General features: G+C 40.5%; 1 protein-coding gene across 2 annotated transcripts in view; it reads right to left on the minus strand.

Annotated features, from left to right (window-relative positions):
* Positions 1–20,724, minus strand: part of Itgb8 (integrin subunit beta 8) — an 81,889-nt gene extending 61,165 nt beyond the window's left edge. The window contains exons 1-2 of one of the 2 annotated variants that reach the window (XM_036205816.1): positions 20,486–20,724; positions 19,601–20,031 (exon numbers count right to left, since the gene is read on the minus strand). In XM_036205816.1, coding sequence (XP_036061709.1) covers positions 19,601–19,727 — 127 coding nt within the window. In that variant the 5' untranslated portion in view covers positions 19,728–20,031; positions 20,486–20,724. The other variant, XM_036205814.1, reaches the window with a different exon arrangement.
* Between the last annotated feature and the right edge of the window lie 3,407 nt (positions 20,725–24,131).

Below are 24,131 nucleotides of genomic sequence, written 5' to 3' on the forward strand. Positions count from 1 at the left end.
TCTTCCAAACCTGGAGTCATATTGCAGATGTACATGACTAAAACCCCAAAGCAACACCTAAATTGTAAGGAATTCAGTTTGCTGTTCAGTAAACCTTGTGTGTTTGTCTGTCTGTGAATATGATGACTCCTACCTGCATGTTTTTTTAAAAGGTCTCTTGTTCACCAAATCTAATACCTCACTCAAGTAGAATGCCAGTAAATATCTCTGGCTCCCATCCCACCAACCAGTGCAGTGAGATTACAGATACACATTCCCACACATGACTTTTTGTGAATTCTGAGGATCTGAACTCAGATCTTTATGCTTATGTGGCCATGCCTCCCCTTCTCAGTCCAGGAATTTAGTTTTAAGTAAAATAAACAAATTATTAAGAGCCTAAGTGGATGAAGCCTAGTTAGAAATTGGTTTTCTTTAAACTACATTTCAAAGTTCTAGATAATGCTGCTTGAAAGTCAAGTCTGTATTCACCATCAGATAGAACTGTGGGAAATTAAAACAGTAATGATTAATACTGCAATTACCCCATGTTGAGCCCTATACTGAGTCTCACGGATAGTATAAAAATCCTTTGAGGGTGGCACCACTGTCCCTGTGTTTTGGATCATGAGCTGAAGTCTAGAGAAGCTAAGTCTCAATCAAAAGTCATCCAGTTAGTATGCCTGGGGACAGGCATTGTGGGCAGTTGTGACTATGTAGAGCACTTTCTGGTGAAGACTGTCCCACATGTAGTTAAAAACAACAAAAAGACAATTTACCCAAAGTAGCACTGGAAGCTCCTGGGTATTAAACTTATTAATGTTAGTCCTTAAGTGATGACTCAGTAACCCCATGTACCCAAAGACATGGCTTAAATACAAGCACTCTGTCATTACTTTTCCTATCATTATCCCACTCTAAATGTGAGGATATTATATTCCACAGCAAGTGTTTAGTATTCTCAATGCCAAAGAACTCCCTAAATGCTTCATCCCTTTGCAAGATTCATTTTCTTTCTATGCCCAAGGTAACTATGAATTTTAGCTTGAAAGTCCTGGCCTGAGCCTCTTGCTGAGGCATGAATCAGGTCTGCTGGCCAGTGCTCAGTGTAGGGGAGGGCAGGATTCTCTTTTCAACTGTTTTCCCAACCTCTTGCCAGGAGATGCTCTGAGCTGCTTACTAATTAGGCAGAACCATAGAGTGCTGTTCACAGTGGCCTTTCACTTGCTAACTTCCAGTTCTGCCCTGGCAGTCAAATCTGGACCAGGAAGGAGATTGGGCTGGTCTTTGTCACCACAGCTTCTCTGACCTTAGCTGTGACTGAACTTTGCTGTGGTGCTGCTTGCTGGCAGATGAGGGACTCTGCTCCCCACATCACAGGCTTTGCTCATCCTCTGAGTTGTAAAACCCTTTAAAAAGCAGAGTATGAGTTATTGGACATGAGTGGTGAAGATCATGCAGCTAGCCTATACAGTTCTCTTAGCATATAGGGCTGTTTTAAGACACAGTTTATAACAGCCAAGATTTATTTTAAAGGCCAGCAAAATCCTCATGCTTTAGCTACAACACCTGCCCATAATGTTGAATGTTTTAACATTACTGAGAGGCATCAGCAGCTCTTGTAGATAATGGGAAGGCTCTGCATGTACGCACAGCACTGCCTCCATAGGTCTGTCAAAATCTGTGCACTCACCCTCTAAATGTTATATCAATAAAACTTGCAATTGACATTGTAAATTAGAATATTATTTTCAAAGAGAGCAACCAGTGCAGAGTAAAAGATTTTTTTCTCCTGACAGTATACAGAAAAAACATGAAATTACATGATATGGCTTTTTAAAAGTAAACTAATGACACTTTATATACATTTTTGGCTTCAGCTCCCTTGGTGACCAACTCAGGTTTTTTAGGCCTATATGGTATTTGGTTAATTTGTATACCTTCTTCAATTCAGATTAAGAGGTAAATTATTCTAATGATGCCTTTCATACCAATTGGTGAATATATATATATTCTTAGTTACAGTCTTAATACTGTGAAGAGATACTATGATCAAGAAAATGTTTTTTTCAAGACAAGGTTTCTCTAGAGCCTGTCCTGGAACTCAGGCTCCACCTGCCTCTGCCTCCCAAGTGCTGGGATTAAAGGTGCGTGCCACCATGAAGAAATTTTTACAGCATTTAATTGGGAACTGTATAGAAGGAGAAATCTGGGAAGATAGGGAAAAAAAGAGGAGTCAGGGATGGGAATTCAACCTGAGGTCAGTAAATGGCACTAAATGCCTGACAATTCATTACTGAAAGACACCTCTGGTTAGGAGGGTCAAGGAGAGTGGGGCACTTAGGGAGAGCTCTGCAAATGACAATGAAGAAGGCAGTCAGTCCATCTCCAGACCCAGCCATGAGAGCTAGGGACGGAGGAATCATCACCTCTCATAAGTCAGAAGCACAGCCCTCATGAGAGCACTCTGTGGGGACTGGAAGGTAAAGGGATGCTTTGAGAAGAGACTGAGATACAAGCAATTATTCTGTAATACACCAAGAACTAACTGAATGAGAGCCACCAGGGCTGTGATGGCAGAGGGGATGAAGATGAAGGGAGGTTCCACAGAGCCTTAGGGGGACTAGAGAGAGGGATGGGTGCAGGGAAACTTGGCAGTTTTGAGCATCTTATAGTGATTGGTTTAACCAAGGAAAAGTGAGATTAGTCCTGAGGAACTCAAGGTAAATCATCCTATACTTGATTCGGTGGGTACTGTAGGGAAAAGGATACTGTTGTTTTTACTCTTTCAGGGGGCCTACCACCTAGCTCCTAAATAAATCACTCATGGAGGCTTATTCTTAGTTATGAATGCCCAGCCTTAGCTTGGCATTTCCTTATCTTTAAATTAGCCCTGTCTATCTTTTGCCTCTGGGCTTTTTCTGTTCTCTTACTTCTGTAAATCTTACTCTTACTCTATGGCTTGCTGGTTGTGTAGCTTAGTGTGTTACATTTGTTTATGCTCTGGAACATTTCTTTAATGATGTAAAGATGTGTTACATTTGTTTATGTTGCATTTATTTAACTCTGTGGAGCTGTGTTACTGTGCCTGTATAAAACACCTGATGGTTCAATAAAGAGCTAAACAGCCAATAGCAAGGCAGGAGAAAGGATAGGCAGGGATGGCAGGTAGACAGAATAAATAGGAGAAGTCTGAGAAGATAGGAGAAAGAACAAGAGAACAAGTAGATGAGGATGTCAGGGCCTAGCCACTGAGCCACACAGCAGTCATGGAGTAGAAGTGAAAGTAAGATATACAGAAGTAAGAAAAGGAAAAGGCCCAGAGGCAAAAGGTAGGATACTTTAAGAAAAGCTGGCAAGAAACAAGCCAAACTAAGTCTGGGCATTTATTATTAAGAATAAGCCTCCTTATGTGATTTATTTGGGAGCTGGATGGCGGGCCCCCCAAAAGAATGAAAGAGAAAACACAATCAACAATTGCACAGGTTTATTACAGAGAATGAGTGAAGCTCTGAGTGAATGTATGCTGTTGATATGGCACAGCCATGTCAACCACCAATATGACTCAACCCAATGTGGTGACAAAGATTCCCTGGGTGATGCTCAGAGGGATGGCAAAGCCTTCCTTTGGTCTGAGTGTGAATGTTGATAGGATGTGCAGATAATCACCATAGCTTTCTCCTCTTGAATGTTTATGGCATGAAGTCTATTCCCTACAGAGACTTCACCTACCAAGATTAGCCAAACCTGCCTCCTTTTTCAGCTGTATATAATAAGCTGGCCTCTTTTTATCTGAATGCAATAACCTTGTCTCTTGTTCAGCTGTATGAAATAATCCTTCAACTGTATATAAATAGCACAAGGAATTTCTACTGTGATGGCTTTTCCACCAGATAGATCTTAGCTTTTCTGTGTCTATGTGCCTGTCCTTTCTTCCTTCATTTCCTCACAACCCAAGGTAGGTGAATCATTGGAGCCTTGCAGAACACAGCCATTTATTGCTTATTCTGTTTTCTGCTACCAAAATTATAAACTCATGAGGAAAAGGACAGGTGTGTGTGTGTGTGTGTGTGTGTGTGTGTGTGTGTGTGTGTGTGAGAGAGAGAGATACAGAGAGAGATACAGAGAGAGAGAGAGAGAGACAGAGAGAGAGACAGAGAGAGAGACAGAGAGAGAGACAGAGAGAGAGACAGAGAGAGACAGAGAGAGAGACAGAGAGAGAGACAGAGACAGAGAGAGACAGAGACAGAGACAGAGACAGAGAGAGACAGAGACAGAGAGAGACAGAGACAGAGAGAGACAGAGACAGAGAGAGACAGAGACAGAGAGACAGAGACAGAGAGAGACAGAGAGAGAGAGAGAACTGTATATGTGGTTTTTTGTATATATGTTCCTGTGTGCAGGCAAGAGATTGATGCTTAGTGTCTTACTCTGTCACTCTCCACCTTGATTTTGAGATAGTCTTTCACAACCTAGACCTTACCATTTCAGCAACTGGTTGAAAAGACTTTCCCCGGCATCTACCTGTCTTTGTACTTCCACCACTGGGCCTATAGTTTGGTACCATCATGCTTGGCTTTTATACTGGTGCTGGGGAATAGAATTCAGGAATACTTTACCCACTGAGCCATTGCTCCATCCCTCCATTTCTTTTTTCTATTATTATTCCCTTGCCATATGAATGTAATCTCTGATGGGAAGATATTTTTGTTTATTCTGTTCTCTGCCATCTCCTCAGGGTTTAGAGAAAGACCGGGCACTCTCTAAACAGTACATATTTGTGGAGTGAGTGGGTGAATGGGCATCTTCTCTTCATTGATCCAAAAGCCCTGTGTGTATTCTCTCTCACCCTCCCCCACTTCTCTGACTTGTGTTTATTTCTGTGTCATTAATATAGCTTTTCCCCATCTGTGTCCCCTTTTCTCAATCCACTTAGGAACTCAGCACACCCATCTTGGAGGCGCTTAGCCTAGACACAGCCCTTATCTGTTAGGCTCTGCACTACTTCCCAGTACACTTATACTAATATTTTCCTCCAGGAGCCATCCCTGAAGTTGGGCTCTTTGATATTCTAAGTCTACTCATTTGCTTAGTTAACCCTACGCTTCCCATTTTGCACACACATTTCACAATTTAAACACAGTGCAAGCAGACCATGCTCTTGGTGTACAGAATGCACAATTTGGATGGATGACACTTTCTGATGACTCATTTCATGATTGTCTGGAACATGCTGTGCCAATGTATACTGAGAAATGAACATCCTTGAAATCTTCCACTAATCAGAGCTGCACACCCTAAAGCTCAGTTTAGGGGAGGAAAAACAAAACAGAAGCTCTAATATTTATAAAGACACTGAGGCTCTGTCTTCCATCAGAACATGTTTGCCCAGTATCCTGTCTAAAGCTTCGCGGCACCAAGAGCGAAAGAACTCTTCTGCAGCTTCATACTACTGCCTTATGTGTTCACTCAAATCCTCAGGAGCAGTTACCCTGTCTGCAAGCCATTTCTGCAGCAGCCAGACCAAGGTCCCATACACCTCCTGGGTAAGTGAAGTTTTATGACTCAGCTGTAATTGTGAGTTTTGTGATTCTGATAAAATGACACTGTTAAGGCTTTCTTCTCTTAACAAAGAACATTTAAATAAGGCCACTGTCAACAGAGGAAAGCATGCATACACATACATCTTAAATAGTTTAAAAAGGAGTCAGGATATGAATGACCATGGGATTTGATTAAAATACCTTTTACATGTAGCACGTGGAATCAAACTAATCACCTCATGAGAACTCTGCCAGTATTAGTAAAAAGCTGGTTGCTTAGAATGAAGGAAGTGGTTAAGGATGTTCAAAGAAGAAGAACAAATCTTTGGGGATTAGAGGGAGAAGAGTCCATTTCAGGATTTTGGAGTAGTAATGATTTTGATGGCATTTCTTCATCTATGAATTTTGTAGTAATACCTGCTACTGCACAGGGTTTTTAAGGCTATAGTACTTTCTGTGTGAAGTTTATGGCAGCACAGCCAAACCTGACATAAAACAGAACCTTTACAAGCGTGTCACAAAAAGGACCTGGCAGGGTGCAGTGGCATCAGATAACAGGGACCTGTCACCTCAAATGGAGACAAAGAGGGACAAAGCACTCTTTCTTGAGGAAGTTCCTGGGCCTTTTTTTACTGCAAGATTGCACCTCTATACTGTCTGGTTCCCAACTACATGCTGCCTGTGAAAAATCACACCCTATTGCTAAGGCTGGGCTAGGATTTATACCAGACCACACAACAGCAGCAGCCTGTTCAGAGACATGAAATGACTCCCCATATCTAGAACCTCACATTTAATCTCTGATTGATGAGATTCCTCTCAAACCTCAGGTCTTTTCTGTTTTGAACACCTACTGGCCTATTTTCAGGTTTCAAACCTAATGCTTCTGCCTAAGGCTCCAAGATTCAAAATCATATTTGAGTGGGCAATATAGCAGCTACTTGTTCACTATGATAAGACTATAGATTGTCTCCTTAACTACTCAGACTCATAGGTCCATGCAGATATAGCTGTTTTTATTTACTTTTTTTGGTCTGGAACACTCTGCTATATTACCAAGTAAATGACACACAAATGGAGTTTATAGGATTCTATATTCCCCCACTCAGATTAAGAATGCCCACAGTTATTTAATCGTTTCCTCACGGACAATCAGAGGCGTCCTGAACTTTATGACAGTTTACTTTGATATAAAAACAATTCAGAGGGGAAATGGATAAAGGCCTCTTATGACATGAGTTTGCATGTGACTAGTAAAATCTGGAGTCTAGGATTTCCTGCCATTCTTCCAGTGCTGATGCCCCATCACCTGTAAAAGTCACTGGTTCAGGAGGCAGTATCCAGGAACCTGGATTTCTATGACCAACTCATTTACACCATTCTGGATGACTTACCAGCATCATCAAAGCTCTACAAAAGTGACTATGCACTATTGAAGGTGAAATTATTGTGACCCAGACTCTTTCTAGGACAGCCATGTATAGAGTGACATTTGGCTAGAAGAAGGCCTCTAAAAATTGAAATACTTTTGTATTTCTTGTGATTTTTTTCAGGACATTTCATTCCTTGCTTGCCAATAAATGTCTTTAATAAAGATTCTCACAGACTGATGATTTATATTTATAGGCTCTCTGAGATTATAGCAGCTTTATATGATCTGCTGCAATTTTTTGCTAAGTGTCCCTTAACATAACACAGAAATACCTAGTAACCACACAGGATCAAGAACGCCTGTATTCTGCACAAAAGTTAAGCCTAAAGAATTATAATTTTGTAGTGCAGAAAGAAAACAGTTTGTGGCCTCTAGAAAAAAGTTAAGATGTATATTTGTGAGGAAGAATGTTAAGTCCAGTGATAGTTCTGACCAGACATATCCTCCCTGCTCAGGAGTCCAGTCAGAAGCAGTACTTGCCTATTTATTTTTCAAAGCCATACATCTCTGGGAGGTAGAATTTCCCTCCAAAGCCTTGACGTCTGCTTTTTCTATAATATTCATACATCACCCTCTATCTCACCAGGTAATTCTGTTTCTTCTGTCTCAAAGAGCAGTGGACTCTGGTATTGGTGTTGTGTTGACCTCCAAGAGGACAAGATCAGTCTTGGACTTGTATATTGTCATGTTGGGGACTTAGCCAGGAAATACTGGAACTCATTCTCCAGATGTCCTACACTGGCTTCAACAAAGCATGTAGAACTCTCAGGAGTCCCTTCCTATTCTCCTACATTTTTTCAGGCCCATAAGATGGCACTAAACCCTGTATGGTCTTAATTCTCTACATAGCATCATATTTACAGCATCCCATTAATTAATGATGATAATAATTTAATCCTTATATTTTTTTAATCACGAACTCAGGGGTCTGGTATTGTGACCATATATTTTAGACTTTACCTCTGGACTGTCACTAGAGCTGGCTGGAATTGAAATGATCATTGCAAAGGACCTTTTTTGTTATTTGGTTGATTTGTTTTTCTAGCCTTTTATGAGACAGGATCTCACTGTGTAGCCTCAGCCAACCTGCAGCTTGTAGACCTAACTGGCCTTAAATTCATAGAGATACTTCTGCCTCTGCCTCCTGAGTGCTGGGATTAAAGATCAGCACTAACACAACAGTAAAGTGACTTTTAAAAACCAAACTCAGGATTCCTGGAACTGACTTTTATCTGTAATGTGTGTTCATCTGCTTTGTTGTTTTCAGTGTTAACCTTCCAGAATAAGTTTTCTCTAAGTGTTCATCATTTGTACAGAGTTGTCTTTTGCAAATTATAATATTCTTGTTTTAATTTGTTACAAAAATTCAAACCAAATGTACAAAAAGATGGAGAGAAATACCTTGGGAGGTATGCCTTGTACTAAGGGAGACTGGCTCCATCTTTTTTTCTCTGCCAACAATAAAGCTTGCTACAATGACTTCTTTGTTTCTAACTAGAACAGCCAGTTCTACAGCAATCCATGCCCATTCTATTACTTTCTTGTGTTCTTTGTTCTCCAGCAGTCAATGAATACCTTACATGACTAGGCAAAGCCATCCTGGCTTTTCAACTTCTCTCTAGCATGACTTAGGGAAAGGCACCCCCAGTGTGGCACACCACAAGGTACGTTCTGTCAATCTTCTTTTAAAGAAACTAAAGTTTTTATTTTAATTACTTTCCTTTTTAGATTTCTAAATATTCAAAAGCCCCCTTGTAGGATAAATGTAATCACTCATTCTGCAAGAAGCTCCCCTTCTCCCCAGTACTCAATACCTGCCAGAGTTACTGAAGAGTCCTCTCTGAGGTCAGGCAAAATGCTCCTTCCTGGAAAGATACTTGTCATTCAATTCAAGGCAAGGGAACACAGATCAGGTGGCTTAGTTTTGCATCAGCATATCTTGAAATATAAGTATAAATCCAAAGTGTCCAAACAAAGCTATTCAAAACATGAAAATAATCTAGTGTACATCTTCTATACCTAGCAGGACATGTTTGGCACACTTCAACAGGTTGACCTGTGTCTAATGTCCCATCCCTCTGTCTATATTATCCTTTCTTCCCACACTTCCAGGCTTACACCCATCCAGGGCCTCTGGCTTAACCCAGCCCTCCCTAGCTACTTCTGCTTCATATTTCATTATTGGGCATGGGATGTATTTGGCAACACTCTAGGCCAATCAAACTGCACCAATACTTAGAATAACAACAGACTCTTTGACAAATTCAATATTATCCAGGCAAAACAAAACAACAATTAAACGCCTTGTAAAAAGAGTTAACATTTCTTAACTACTTATAGGAATGATAAGTGGCTCGTTGCTGAGATCAAAATGAAAGGCTAATTCTTAAAAGCTTATATCCTGTTCTAAAATGTTAACTTTAAGTACCTCAAAAAATACCATTCATAAAAAAACATCGTTTAAACTTGTCTTGAAAATATACACGTGGAGCAGGAAAGTCTGACAACTGAGTTCAATACTTGGAACCCACATGGTGGAAGGCTAGAAAGGACTTGCTCAAGTGGTCCTCTGACCTCCAAACTCACACCATAGCATGGGTGACCACACACATACACATACCCCCAATAAATAAGTGCAAAACTTGTTTAAATTTAATGAAAATTAAAGAATATACATAATAATACCATTATAATTTATTTTGTAATTTTATGTCAATGATTTTCATTTTACTTCCTAAGTTAATTGGGACCTTTAAAAATAATTTAGTGAGATAATTTGAATGTGTCTGTTTAGTATCATATGTTTCTAGCAAGAACTTATTCTTGCTCTTGTTGAAAGATGGGCTCATCTTAACTAATGTATAAAATCCCACTGGATGCCATTTTTACTTTCACTACAGTTTCGTTTGACTATAAATTCTGCTGGTTTACTTACTGTGAATGCCAAAATAAGGTGACATCAATGCTGATTTTTGAAGTGAAAAATAGTCTCTTTACTCTATGAAAGTAGTATGGCATTTACTACATGTTCATTCTCTTATGGATATTAACTATATGCAGCTGGATAATTTAGCTTATTCATGTGAATAAAAAGATCTTTCTTGATATATTTTAAATTAATAACAGGAAATAAAAAGTAAAACTAATGTAAGACCATGCATGACACTGACTCTTACAGGCATGCTATTTGCAAGAGGGTAAAACTCAGTTCATATCTTGAAGTTTACTGAAAATAGGGAAATATAAAAGCCCTTTGATGTGAAGGAGTCCTTCTGCACTTTACTCTGGTACTATTCTTGTCTGTCCTGTTCTCCAATAATATTTAAACTATTAGCCAAGTCTGCCCTAACTTTTCAAGGCCAAGGCCAGAGTACAAACAGCAATAGGCAGAACAAGGCCAAGTATTTAATACTTGCAAACTAGAATAAGAAATAATAAGTCAAAGAAGTTCATTGTTGTTTGGATATTAAATGTCCTTTTAAGACTCACATGCTAAAGGCTTGGTCCTTAATGCAATAGTTCAGAGGTGAGATTCTGAGTAATGATTGGATCATGAGGGTTCTAATCTTATCAATGGGCTAATCCATTGAAGTATTCATATCTGAATGGACCATTAGGAGGCAGAGCCTGTTTGAAGGAAGTAGGTCACTTGTCCTTGAAGAAAGGAAGATCTTGTTCCTGTCCTTGTTCAAAAGCATGCTCCTGCCCTTCTCTACCTCCACCCCAGCATCATCTTTTCTTTCCCCCTCTCATCCTGCATCATGGCTACCATGAGGTGAGCACTCTCCTCTGCTGCAGGTTTCCACTGGTGTGGTAGCCTGCCTCAGCTGTTTAAAGAGATTGAATTCAGCCAAATCCCAACTGAAACCTCTGGAGCCTTAAGACAAATTGGATCTTTACTCTCCACAGTTTATTTCTCCAAGGTGTTTTATCAAAGTGATGCAAAGTTAACACAGAGTTTTGTCTTCTGGTTAGGAACTTGGCAGTGTATAACTCCTTTAACCTCCAGTCCAGGATCCATCTTTTTCCCTCCCAGCCCTAGAATCATTCTGCAATGCAAAGAGGCAGCCATATACTTGCATGGAAACTGCAGCCTGTGTGTCTAAACTCTGTCTTGTTTCCATCAGCCACATTTGGGCATGTTTGTCTTGAACTTGACACAGGAGCAGTTACCCTCAGAAAGAATGCCCAGAAAACAGCTTGTGGCTCTTAGGTCAAGAAGTTTAGAAATAATCTAGAAGCAACTGACAGAAAGGACACCTTCCATGGACTATTTATGCCTGCTTGGGGAATAACCAGAAGAGACTAGAACTAGGTGTCACAAAGTCAGGGAGGAACTACACTCCCCTGTAGATGGCAGTCTATGATGGTAATTCAGAGTGCTGAGTAAAAACCAGCTTTAAATTCTGTTTCCATTACTTATTAGCTAAGAGAACTTTCACAAGTTATCCGGTAACTTCCTCCAGCTCAGAGGGCTGTAACATTAAGGAGATAGTAAGTTTTCACATCACATGCATTAGAGGCCTCCTGGCCTGTAGAAATCCTTCACAAATCTCAACTATTCTTACCCTTAATTCTAAAGCTCAGTGTAGTACTTGTCATGACTCTAAAGGCTTAATAAAAGCCTGCATAATGGTCAAGTGGATGAGAATACTTTGTGTATTTACTCCTTTTTGTACTTATCTTTTCATCCTCATCTTACCAACCATTCAAAGTGTGAGAGAAGTTATTAAGGAAGAACAAACTTAAGTAGTTAAGATTCAAGAATGCAGAGTCTTAGCTTTTAGAAGAAACTCTCATTCTGTAGTTCATGTAAAGGTCATAACTGAGTGGGGTTTGGCTGCCTTCAAAACTGCTCAGTATTCTTATGTTATTCAGTGTGACTTATTTCAAATTATTTATTGGACCTACTGTGTGCCCAGCTCTGGTTACAGAATCAGCAGGCATAGTATATCCTGTCAGGGAGGTCATGGTAGGAGTGGCGGCAGGGCATAAACAAAGCAGAGGGCATTGGACTTTTGGTCTTCTGGAGGGAATCTGTATGCCACCCAGCTGAGGAGCCTGAAGGTAATGGAAAGCCATGGTGGAATTTGAGTAGAATGTTTACAAAGGTCATAAAGAATGAGATTGCTTCAGGAGCTCTTGTAGTGATGGCCTAGCCAGGTTTTCTCTATCTACTGAGAAAGGCAAGGCCACTTTAAAGAGATCATGATGGACAAAAATCCCCATGTTGAGAAACATGTTAAGAATCCCTATTGAAATTTAATTATTTTATTCAGTATCAATCTTCATTTTATTTTTATCTTATTTGGTATCAACCTTATGCTACTTTCTCATTCATTCAAAATTTTTTTCAAAAAAGAAAAAAAAACATTATAGTTATCACCTTGAAAATGCTAACATATATTCCATTTCATGTTTTCCCCAAGAAGCTAAACTGCAGAATGTATTAAGTGAATCTTTAAAAAAATCAAATAAACTTAATGTTACAGAATAAGAAAAGTGTGTGTGTATGTATATGAAATAGCATGTGTGTGTGAGTGTGTGTATAAGATAGTGTGTGTGTGTATATGTATGTATGTATGTGTGTGAGTGTGCATGAGATAGTGTGTGTGTGTGTGTGTGTGTGTGTGTGTGTGAGAGAGAGAGAGAGAGAGAGAGAGAGAGAGAGAGAGAGAGAGAGCAGTCTTCTTTTTAAACTCTTTCTCTCTCCCTCTCCCAGATGCACACACATACTTAGGCTTTTCTTCCTCAATTGGAAGGCAAATCTCCTGAAGCAGGCCTTTGTTCTGCTCTGTGTTCCCAGTGCTTAAAACAGAGCCCTGGTTCTCTCAGCATTGAACCTGTGTGAGGAAAGCAGAGCAGCATGTGCCTTGAGCTTAGCATACACTGAAATGCCAGGCTCTGAGTGACCCATCTTGCCAGACATGAAGAATTGCTGAAAATCATTAACAGCCAATGGAGTGTCCAAGTTAGTGAATGTGCATGGGGTAAAAAAAATGATATGAATATACAAAGTGGGTTATAGCCACATTGTAACACACTGGCTATAAGCAGTTAGAAGCATGATCAGGTCTGAGTTGGTCAGTAGTCTGACAGCGTCATAGATTTTCCCAGTAGGTACTTTTTATTGACCTGGGATGCTCATTCTTTTCCTTCTTGTCTTTCCTCCCTCTAGTAGCAACTCTTACACGTTAGTGACACAGTAGAAAGCTAAGGGACCCCAAGGAAGGACTTTACAACAGGGTGCTCCCCACTAAGCCACTTGTTTTCTCTTGCTTCATCACTCATACACAAGAAACCTTTTCATAGTGAGGTGTACATGCAGTGACCTGGGGTTAACTGGGAGCTTCCCCAGGATGCATGTTTCAAAGATACCATGATCCTAAAATCAAAGTCCTCTCTCTGTGATTGCTGTGCACAGGCAGCAGAGTCCTACATTACTCACACTATGGAGGTGCCCAAGGGCTCACCAGGTGGGGCATGTGTGACAGACATAATTGTATAACACCCAGAAATTTCCTTAAGAAATTGTGAAGCCATGTAAAGGAATTCAAATCCTGGCTCTCCTCACACTGGCTATGTGTTATAAAATATAAACATTATTCATCTCCTTCTATGTCCATACTCCTTTCAAAAGTAGGGATTATAAATTCACTTTTCTCACAATGTTATGAATATTTAATAAATGCATTGAATCATTTAGAAAAATGTGTGGCAGAGAATGGGAGCTCAAATGACAAACATATCCTTTTTGTTTGTTTATTTTTCAAGACAGGATTTCTCTGTGTAGCCCTGACTGTCCTGGAACTCTCTCTGTATACCAGGCAGGCCTTGAATTCACAGAGATCTACCTGCTTCTGCCTCCTGTGTGCTGAGATTAAAGGCATCTGTCACCACTGCCAGGCAACAAATGGCATCTTTAAGATATCATTCTTAAAGATTTTAATTGGGTAGCCTTTAAATTCAATACTTCAGCTTTATATAGCCAAATATATTATTATAAAATGTTGTTCTTTCCTATGGTCTATTTTATGATACAGCTAGTATGTAATTCAGAGAATGTAATATATACTTGGAGAACCTTCACAGGACCTCATAGTCTGCTGGCAGCGTTTAAGAAGCATCAACTTGCACAGCAGCAGAAACTAGAGTTTTAAGAACAAGAAGGATTGAGCAAATATAGGAACATTGGGGAGAAGCTGTTTGGTTATTCAATGGATGCACAGAAAGATATCCTCATGTCAGTCTGGCAAGGAACATTCAAGTATATCATAAGAGTTTTTATATCAGTTACTATAAAGTTATCATGGCAGGAACAAGATAAGCTCTGCGGTGGCTGCAGATATAGCAGGGAAGATGATGTGTGCATCTCTTCTTGGAAAGCCCAAACAAAGACTCACCAAAGGTAAATAGTTTATTGAGTTTCAAGGAAACTGGATGATGTCTATAGAGGGGGTGAACTTATTTGTTAAAGTTTTAAAAGCTTAGATCAAAACAGAACCCTCCATTTCAGTAGTCCATAAAAGGACCCAAGGGAGACTGTCTGTTAGCAAAGTGAGGAATTTAACACCAGACTATTTATACCTATCTTACCAGATTTAACCAGTAGAAGTCCAAAAGTCTGTAAATGTAAAGAACAAAGACCAGATTATCTCACATGCTGTGTTTTCTGTAAGGAAGTTTTATTTAAAATAGCAGTATGTAAAAAATTGGGAAGTCAACATAGTGTTTTACATCATATTTCTGAACTCATAAAATACCCAGTTGGAGTGGAAACTACCATGCCTACCTTGATTGCCTATCCAAATCCTATTGGAAAGTTTCCCTTCCCTTCATGAACTATATCTGTTGACTGTTCGTGGCTTATTTTGATGCCAACTAATTTGTTTTTCACTTCATAATTAAGGCATAATTAGCTTGGCAGGCATATATATTCACAATTAAATAATACTATATCTTTCAAATTTAAACATACATCTAAAAATGATCAGCTGGCAAATGTATTCTAAGAAATTCTGCTACATGGTCAGTTTTCCTTTTAAGATTCTCCACATGGCTTTATTACCTGAACATAGCCTATGGATTTTATAGTTTTCCTAAACAAAAAGTCAGGCTATGTGAGTGATTCAGTTTTTTTTTGTTTGTTTGTTTGTTTTGTTTGTTTTTGTTTTTAAATTGGAGCACCTTTTCCCCAATCAAGAAACTGTATAACCTAGGTCAGCTTTCTTCCCATTTTTACAAATTTTGAAAGAACTTTTTCTCTAGAAGAAGATCTCTGTTTTCTATTAAATGTATTAGAACTTGACTTTGAAGTACATCTATTTGTTACAGGAAGAGAAAGTGAGTTAATCCTGCCTTGAAATAAAGAAGGACTCACTGGAGACTCAATCTAGAAGCAGCATATCCCTATTTTTCTACTTTGATTCTTCTGCAAGTGTGTGTAGGTATATATATGGATGGTGTTTTTCAGAAAAAGAAGAAAATGCTTCCTGTCCTTAGCAGTATTCTAGTTGTGGGACTAGAAAGAGAGAAGGACAACAAACAAACACATATAATATAACACAAGGTAATAAGGACTGTGGAAGTAAAATTTGCAGAATGCAGGATTAGACAGGGTCCAAAGGAAACACAGAGACATCCTCTCTGATAGGGTAATGCTTGCTAGACACTGAGAAGAAAGGGGGTGAGAAAGAAGTAATACAGCTCAGGCAGGAGCATTTCAGTGACAGGGCATAGAGCAAGGGAGTAGGACCATGCCTTGTGCCTCCACAGACAGCGAGGATCAGTGTTTCTAGAACCAAATCAGAGAGGAACATATAGAGGGCCGGTGTTATAGAGTCTAAAACTTGGCCTTTAATTCATGACAGATGACAACTATGTAGAGTTCAAAGTGGAGGAGTGACAAGAGCTAATGTGCATCTTTATGATAGCGATGTGGTGGACTGTGCAATGTGACAGAAATAGATGATCAAAGATGCTACGAAGTGTTAGTTTGAACTACCAAGAGTCTGACTCATTACTTACTGAATTGACAGAATGTGAAAGGGGCAAGTTTAGGGGAGAAAATTAGGCATTTGGTTTTAAATATATAGGGATCAATTTTTGTCTTTAGGCACACAATAGGGATGTTGAATAGACAGTTTGCTGTCTCCTCTGGAAAGCCAAAAAGAGGGCAAGACTGGAAATAGACATCTGGGTGGTGTCATCATAGTAACACAATATAAAACCCCAAAGCTGAATTAATTCACTTGGGGTCTCTGTATTGATAAGAGAAATGAGGACAGAATGCTGGAGCTACTGTTGCTATGGAAGTTCATGGATGAACAAGAATCAAAATCAGAAATGGAGAAAGAGGTTAAATCAGATCATAGGTCTAAGAAGCTAACTAGTGGGTGGACACTGTCAACTTAATTGATGATAGGTCTAGCAGGGTGATAACTAAGGATTGGATATCAGATTTGACAACTGGACAGTTATCAGATCTTAGCTGAGCAGAGCCATAACATGATGAATAAAGCCTTCCCATAAGGGCTCAACATGGTTAGATGAAGCATTGGAGAAAACAAGCATGGCAACTCTTTCAACAGAAGGGACATTTTTGAAATCATATCAGCTGCTTGTTTTCACATGTAAGGCAATCATAGATGACTTTAAAATAGACCCCAAAGTGTCTCTGTTGCCTAAAGATAGAATTAATATAGACACATTTCATGGAAGTGACATAGAAGACTGGACTTTGTCCAAATGAAGCTTTGGTTCCCTTAAATAGCTTTTTGTTCCAAATTAGCTGAAGAATTTTAGGGGCTAATGAGATCATTCAATGGTTAACATGCTTGTATGGCAGGTGTTTAGGTCCTCAGAATTCCACATACAAATGTCCAGTTGGCATATTGACCTGCTTGTAATTCCAGTCTTGGAAGATGGAGAAAGAATACCCAGAAACAAGCTGTCTAGCAAGACTAGCCATATCTGAATTCTTGGTTTGACTGAGAGACTCTGCTTCAATGAATAAGGTGAAAGAGCTATTTAGGATGGTTCTGACACCAATATCCGGCTTCCACATGCATTTGCACCCACATGCATTCATACCCACACATATGTGCACCCCCACACGTGCAAAAAACAAGGCTGTGCATCTGTGAATATATGAGTGCATGTGCACACACACACACACACCTAATAAAACCTAAGGGAGGGGATATTCATAGACAATCTCTTTGAGGGAAAGTTATGCTGCTGTCACAAAGCAATGCTCATTCTGTTGGTTGATTGTAATGGGAAATAATAAGAACCCGATAGCTCAATAAATATTAAATCTCATTGCAATAACAATTACCACTTGTTGTAAAGAAATTATGAGTTTTGAAATGTGTCATTTTTCTATTGCTATGTAATTGGGTAACAGAGCTTTTTAATCTTTTAAAATTAGCAAATGTAGAAATAAAGCGTTACTATGATAACTATTCAAATATTAACTAATTTTTGTATTTAATGGAAAACCATTAATAACCAGTTTAGTGTTGGCATTGATGACTTTAATAGTATCAATCCCCATTAGTTTCTGTGAGAGAAATTTAAAAGAAGCTGAAGTAATGTTTCCTACACAAGAAATCTTTCCATCTCATTCATAGCATGCTCCATCTACTGTATTCAGCCACCCTCAGCTCCTTCTGCTCCTTTACTAAAAGTCCAATGCATTTGTATAAATTGTACTTTAAAAATTAAAGCCAAAGTCATGCATTTCTTGTGTAGCTTACAGTCTTATCTTAGTATGGCTTTATTGTCCTCAACATTTTCTTGGTGTAAACTACTGGGCATGGGGAAAAGATTTCTTTTGTAACTGATACCTAAATTCCTATTCTGCTTTAAGCATTCAATTTGCACAGTAGAGACCTGTAATTTAAGAGTTGTAGCTATATCACAAAGTACAGCTGTTTATACTGATCTCTAATTTGCTGAGTGGTACTGGCTGTAATTTAATTTTTTTCATGTTTTTAACTACCATGTAAGTCAGTATACATCAGAAGCCTTTATATATTGACAGAGGCTGGGGAAAGGATGTCTTGTTTTGATTTCAGATAAGCATTCACTTTTCAGGTCAGCAGGTGCAAGGCAGCCCATTCATAATACTTGCTTCAAATCAATAATAGTCATTGGATGGAAATATCTTGCTATTATACAGGAACCTGATTTATCTTTACAAGCACAATGAACTTTTAAAATCTCTATTATTAGCTAATGTTAAAGGTGAGACTTTCTTCAGAACAAAATATATTCTGTTGGCATAAATTTTGGTTGTTTTACTAGTGTGAATGTTTAATAGCTTTCTTAGTAGTAAAAGAACACTTTACTACTTACTGGCATAGGATGGAACTATGCTCAGTGGAAACTCTGATGTGGCAAATGCATGTTCCATTCAAAAGACACTTGATAATGAGTGTGATTCTTTCCTTTGCATTAAGTTTCACTTATTTTGAAATAAATAAATCTCAAAATAACCACAAGATAAAAACTGACTCTAATTTGTTCTGTTTCAGATAACTAATGTTTGCTGACTGTATGTGCAACAATTATAAGAAGTCTCCTGAATTTTTCCATTATAAACTTACATATAAGCTTTTGCTTCAGTTAGCTTCAGGCAAAGCCAGTACATCAATTCAAACAAAGTGCAGGAGTAAAATTTAGTTTTACAACAGAAGTGTGGCTATTAATTAAAACTTCTCTCAGGTTCAGAGGCTATAGTAATCTCTAATAAAATTTAAGGGATTAGTGACCAGAAGAGAAAGTGAAAAAACTTAAAGTATGGCAATGGTGACTCCATTTGCAAAAATAAATATTTGACCTTTATGGTAAATTTGATCTTTAGACTTCTAATTGTTATTATTGCTTAATTTGTTTCATGGGTCACTAAGAATACAATGCTATCATGCTGAAGTCCCAAACTCCTCCCCATGCACTATTTGACTAGAACTGTCTGTCCTTTGTGACTTAGGAAAGGCAGTTATCTTTATCTCTTTTACAGACAAGGACAGTAAGGTTTATAGAGAGATGACCTCTCAGTATCAGAGACTGAATTTAGGGAGGGATCAATTAGCCACAAAAGTTTATCAACAACAGTGTTCTTCCCCCACCCCACCCTCATGAATGGATACTTCTCAAGGGTATTTAATTCACTCAGGCTGAATGTTATAATAGAAGAAACTAGTATGTTCTTTCATAGACCAAAAACGGAAGACTCCATGTCATTATTAATCATCTTAGCCACAGCCTTGATCCAATGTCGTTAGTGAATTGTACCCCTTGCTCCGGATGAAAAGATGGGGAACACAGTCTCTACAGCGATATCCTCCGGAAATACTTGAACCCCGAAACTGGCTTCTGTAAATACTACAGTCTCTTTCCCAAACCTCAACTCAAGAACTTCTTTCGCAGTATCATGGACTATTGCTGTCACTACAGGACAGAAATGCTTGACACCTGGCTTTTCTATGGAGGACTTTGCCACACACCCACCCTCCTTAAGTCTCAGGACTGACCAGGGCTGACATCTGGCACCTACCTGTCAGGGATGCCCAGGCCAGAAGCTCTCAATAGCAGCCCAAGACTTTGGGAAAAGGGAAGAAAACAAAGCAAAATAACTTACCACTTTGGCCCAGTCCAAGAACAAGTGAAAACAGCCAGGCCGCCTGGAGAACCAAGGCAGGACCTCGATGGCAGTTGTGCAGGCAGAGCAGTGCAGCAGTCAGAAAAGCCAGGGCCGAGTCGCACATAATGCAAAGCAGCCCGCCCCGTGCCCGCTGCCTGGCCGCTTTCCTGACGCGCGCTCGCAACTTGGGGGCGCACCTTGGGGCCCGCGGTCCGAGAATCCTTAGGATCTTTTCTGCAGGCCGGTCTGACCCACCCAGAGGCTCCGATTAGGCGACACAGGTACGCGGGCCTGAGCAGCCCTCTGCATCTCAGGGCCCCAGCGGCCCTCCCAGCTCCGCTCTGCGGCCCCGCGGTCTCAACCAAAAGCACCTCCTGGGACAGCCGATGGCCCGCGGCGGCGAAGCGAGTTGAGGGCTCCACAGTCCGCTGGGGACAAAGAAAAGAGCTTTTGTTTCTCTCCAGCGGATGGGGCTCTGCTGCATAAATCAGCTTAGCGAAGAGCCAAACACAATCAAACCCAAACAAAGCCCGAGGCTGGGGGGAAAACCACCCTAATGTAATTCACAGGGTGATGCTGCATTAGTGGGAGGGGACGGCTAGAAGGCCAAGGGGGTGGGAGGGGAGTCGCTGGCGCATCTGTCGGTGCGAGCTTCTTCCACAGGTGGGCAGGGAGGCCAACTCCACTTAGTCTCAGCAAGCCAAGGGCGTCAGCGTCCCGATTGGCGGGAGAGGAGGCTCGAGTGCCAGCAGCTTGGGGAACGGCTCCACCAGCACCCTAGAAGCCCGGGTCTGCGCCCGCAGGCACCCAGCAAGACAACATCGCTGATTAACCGGCTAGAAGGGGAGGTTCCACTCTCCTTGCCGGGAGGGAGTTGCGTACCCTTGTCCTTTAGGACTCAGTCGGCTCAGGCGTCTGGCCACCCCAGAACCCTGGCAGCTGATGCTCCCTGGGCTGTACCCGGAGAGAATGAGAGGGAGGCGAGGCAGGGATGGGGTGCTCTAGTTCTGTGCCCCCCCCCCCCGGGTGGGGGCTTCCAGCCTTCAGGTGGCTGGGTGTGCTCCGAGCTGAGAGTTGCTAGGAAACTGCCCCACGTTACAGTGCTCCTTGCTCTGGTAGCCAGCAAGTGCCGCAGCGGCCCTGGGCAGCAGCAGCAGCCGCAGCGCAGCAGAAGCAGCAACAGCTTCAGCGTGGGCGGGACATTGGTGAGGCATGAAGTCACTGCGGCCCACACTCGCTCTTTGTTTTGCTCACTCCAGCTCTTTTTCTCCCCCTCGAATCTGATAACTGCTATTCCCATCGTTCTCAAGAATTCCTAGTGCGTATCGCCGCAACAGGAATCGCACGCTGAGTTTTTTCCCCTCATTTCCTGGAATCCTGAACCCCAACGCTCTCATAACGGGTACAATGGGAGACTTTACTCAGCCCGAGTGGCAGCTGTGACCCCCAACATTTCATCCTCGTGCTGCATGCTTCTTTGTTCAGGAGTACTCACTGGCCTGCAGCTGCTGCATACAAAGTGGAGTTCAGAGGCCTCTTCCCGCACTCAATATTCTGCTCTTGGAGTGAGCACAGCCTTAAGAGCTCGCCCTGTGTATGATCCCAAATCTGTCAGGAGAGTCAGACAAGACCTACTCTAGTGACAGGGATGTTTCACTGTTCCTTTTTGTGGACCCCCAACCCTGAAAGTGACAGCTTAGCTTTTTTTCCCAGGGGCCATTGGCACTTTGGCCTTTTGGTTATGGTGGATCTTTTGACCTTAAATACCACCTTTCCAGTAAAGGGTACCAAGAAGTTACAGATGACATCAGAGGAGTGAGTGAGGAGCTAAGAGAAGTGATGGATGGGAGGCCCTTTCTGCAGGCTTGCAATTCAGACTTTTGTGTGAGGCTAGAGCATTGATAAGCTTGACAGGCAAGGAAGTAGAGTTGTCTGGCCAGGTCCTGTCAGCGACGATGCCACCTTAACCAGAAGGAAGGAACCCAGACTTCTGGGTTTGGGAAAGAGCACTTTTTCCAGTTTGATACTGGACAACGGTGGCTCTCAGTTTCCGCTGGGGCAGAAGTAATATCAGCGTCTTGAAGTTTGACCTTTATTTAGAGGCTTACAGAGCGCTGCCTCTTACAGGCATCAGACCAGTCCAGCCAGGTCAAGGTAAAGTATAAGGGAGTTTCCCTCCTTATTTAATTGTTTCCGTCTTCCTATTTGGAGTAAAGAAAACAACTAGGAGGCTCCCCCCTCTTAAAAATTTCTTCTTTCTGTTTTCTAATTGTTAACAGTGAATGGAAAGTACCTGGTTAATAAACCACAGCATCGAAAACTCCCCTTTCTTCAGGTGTGGACAGCACATTGGGCTGGCAATAAAGCCAGGAACCTAGAAAAGTGCTCTAGATCTGTTAAGGAGGTCCGTTTGAGAAGCTAAAAGGGCAATCCAAACCTTAGTGACTGATGTCAGTCAACACAACTCTAAGCCACTGGTTCTCTTAGCCAGTAAAACACACTGCAGCCTCATTTCAAACTCTCGTTCTTTGATTTTTCAAATTTCTTCATAGATGAGTTGAAATGTCTATGAAGGGCTTGCAAAGTGCCTGAGATAGGGCAGAGCACAAACCTAGCATAGTCAAGATATGGTTAGAGACTATTCAGCTGGGAAGTGTGTTTATTTTCTTGAGATTATGTGACAAACCTAGGCAATGCAGCAGCCCTTGAGACAGTGCAACGTCCCAACAAAGAAAACGAAATATTCTCAAGTGTGTGTATCCAGTCTACATTGTAATGTTACTGATGGATTAAAGTTGCAGTCCCATGCTTTTACATATACCTGGTAATGCTGGATTAGAAATGACAATTACAATATTAAATGAGTCAGAGCTTGTACAATAAAAATGGATATAATACTGTTAAAGTGATAAGGTATCTAACCTTATTTTGTTAGGTGTTGATATACTTTACATATGAACTCAAACCAACTGTGTGGAAAGATGAAAACAATGAAACATCTGCTGTGGGAAAGTTTGAAAGTCATTCAAAAGAAAGCCATTTTTTTGGCCATGAAATCCATGGAAATAAATGCCAGGGTTTGGGATAGAATGTGTGGTTAGTCAAGTCTATGTCACACAGCATGAGGTCCTGAGTTTGGATCCCCAGAAGTTATTATAAAAAGTCTGGCACAGACTCTCCCCCTTAGCCTCAGAAGGAGGGGCCAGACAGACCCCTGAAGCTCACTGGCCAGCCATTTTTGCTGAATCAATGAGCTCCAGGTTCAATGAGAAGGCTCACTTTTTGAAAACAAAAGATGGTGAGAAATTGAGAGAAGCACCCAATGTTGACCTCCATCCACTGTCCATAGGCATGCACACACACATGCGTATATATGTCAAGGTACATGTACATGTACCAACACTAACAAGTCATCTCAGATACTTCTTGTTGATGTGCTATAAATACTCTCACAAATCAACTTAAGAAAGGGTTTGTTAAGCTCTAAATTCCAGGTGACAGGCCTTTATTTCAAGAGGAGTCAAGATGGCAGACACTTGAAGCAATGAATCATCCAGGCCAGGCTTAAGTACTCAGAGCACCCTCTTTTCATTCAGTCCAGGGCTAGTACATGATATGGTGCTGCCCACATCCTGGGTGACTCTACCCACATCAATGAACCCAAATAAGAAAATTCCTCATAGGCATACCCTATCTAGATAGTTCCTCATTGTGACTCCTTTATCAGGTGAATCTAGATTGTGTCAAGTTAACAATTAAAACTAACAACCATAACACAAGTATATATATTACACAGGCACCACACACCATACAGCCAAAACTCCATAATGCCAATTTTTATGGAGTTATTGAATAAGCACAGCATTGCTTGCCACTACTGCCCAGCTGGGAAGAGGCATTAACTCTGGTTACCAAAATGAAGTAAGATAATATACTAGACATTAGACTGTGAGCTTACAGGTTATATACGAGGAAGTTATCTGAACATTTTTGGCTATAAAGATTTAATTACTCCTGAAATTCTGCAATTCATCCTTGAGTTTTCTTTTAATACATTTCACAAGCGATCTAGGAGCAAAGTTTACTTGTATTCAATAAATGCCACTGGCTACACAACTTATAATTTCTCTTATAAAAATGAACATGATACAATAAAGAAATACAGTGGGTTGGGGATTTAGCTCAGTGGTAGAGTGCTTGCCTAGCAAGCACAAGGCCCTGGGTTTGATCCCCAGCTCAAAAAAAAAAAAAAAAGAAATACACTATTATCTCTATTACGTTACCTGAAGAATTTTAACAGAGAAAAATGTGCGAAATGGTGACTAATTCCTGTTTTCTATAATGTTCCTCAGTTTTACTTTGAAATTTCTGACAGCTAATTTTTCATCATTTGTGGTAATGAGAGCAAATGAAATTCAAAGATAGCCTAAAATAACATTCTAACTATTCATTCCAGCGTTTGAATCACTAGTTAATAAGTCATAAAATTAGATGACTTAAGCTTCTACCCTACTCCTTTAACCTTAGT

The sequence above is a fragment of the Onychomys torridus genome, chromosome 14 (genome assembly GCF_903995425.1).
Source record: "Onychomys torridus chromosome 14, mOncTor1.1, whole genome shotgun sequence".
Lineage (NCBI taxonomy): Eukaryota > Metazoa > Chordata > Mammalia > Rodentia > Cricetidae > Onychomys > Onychomys torridus.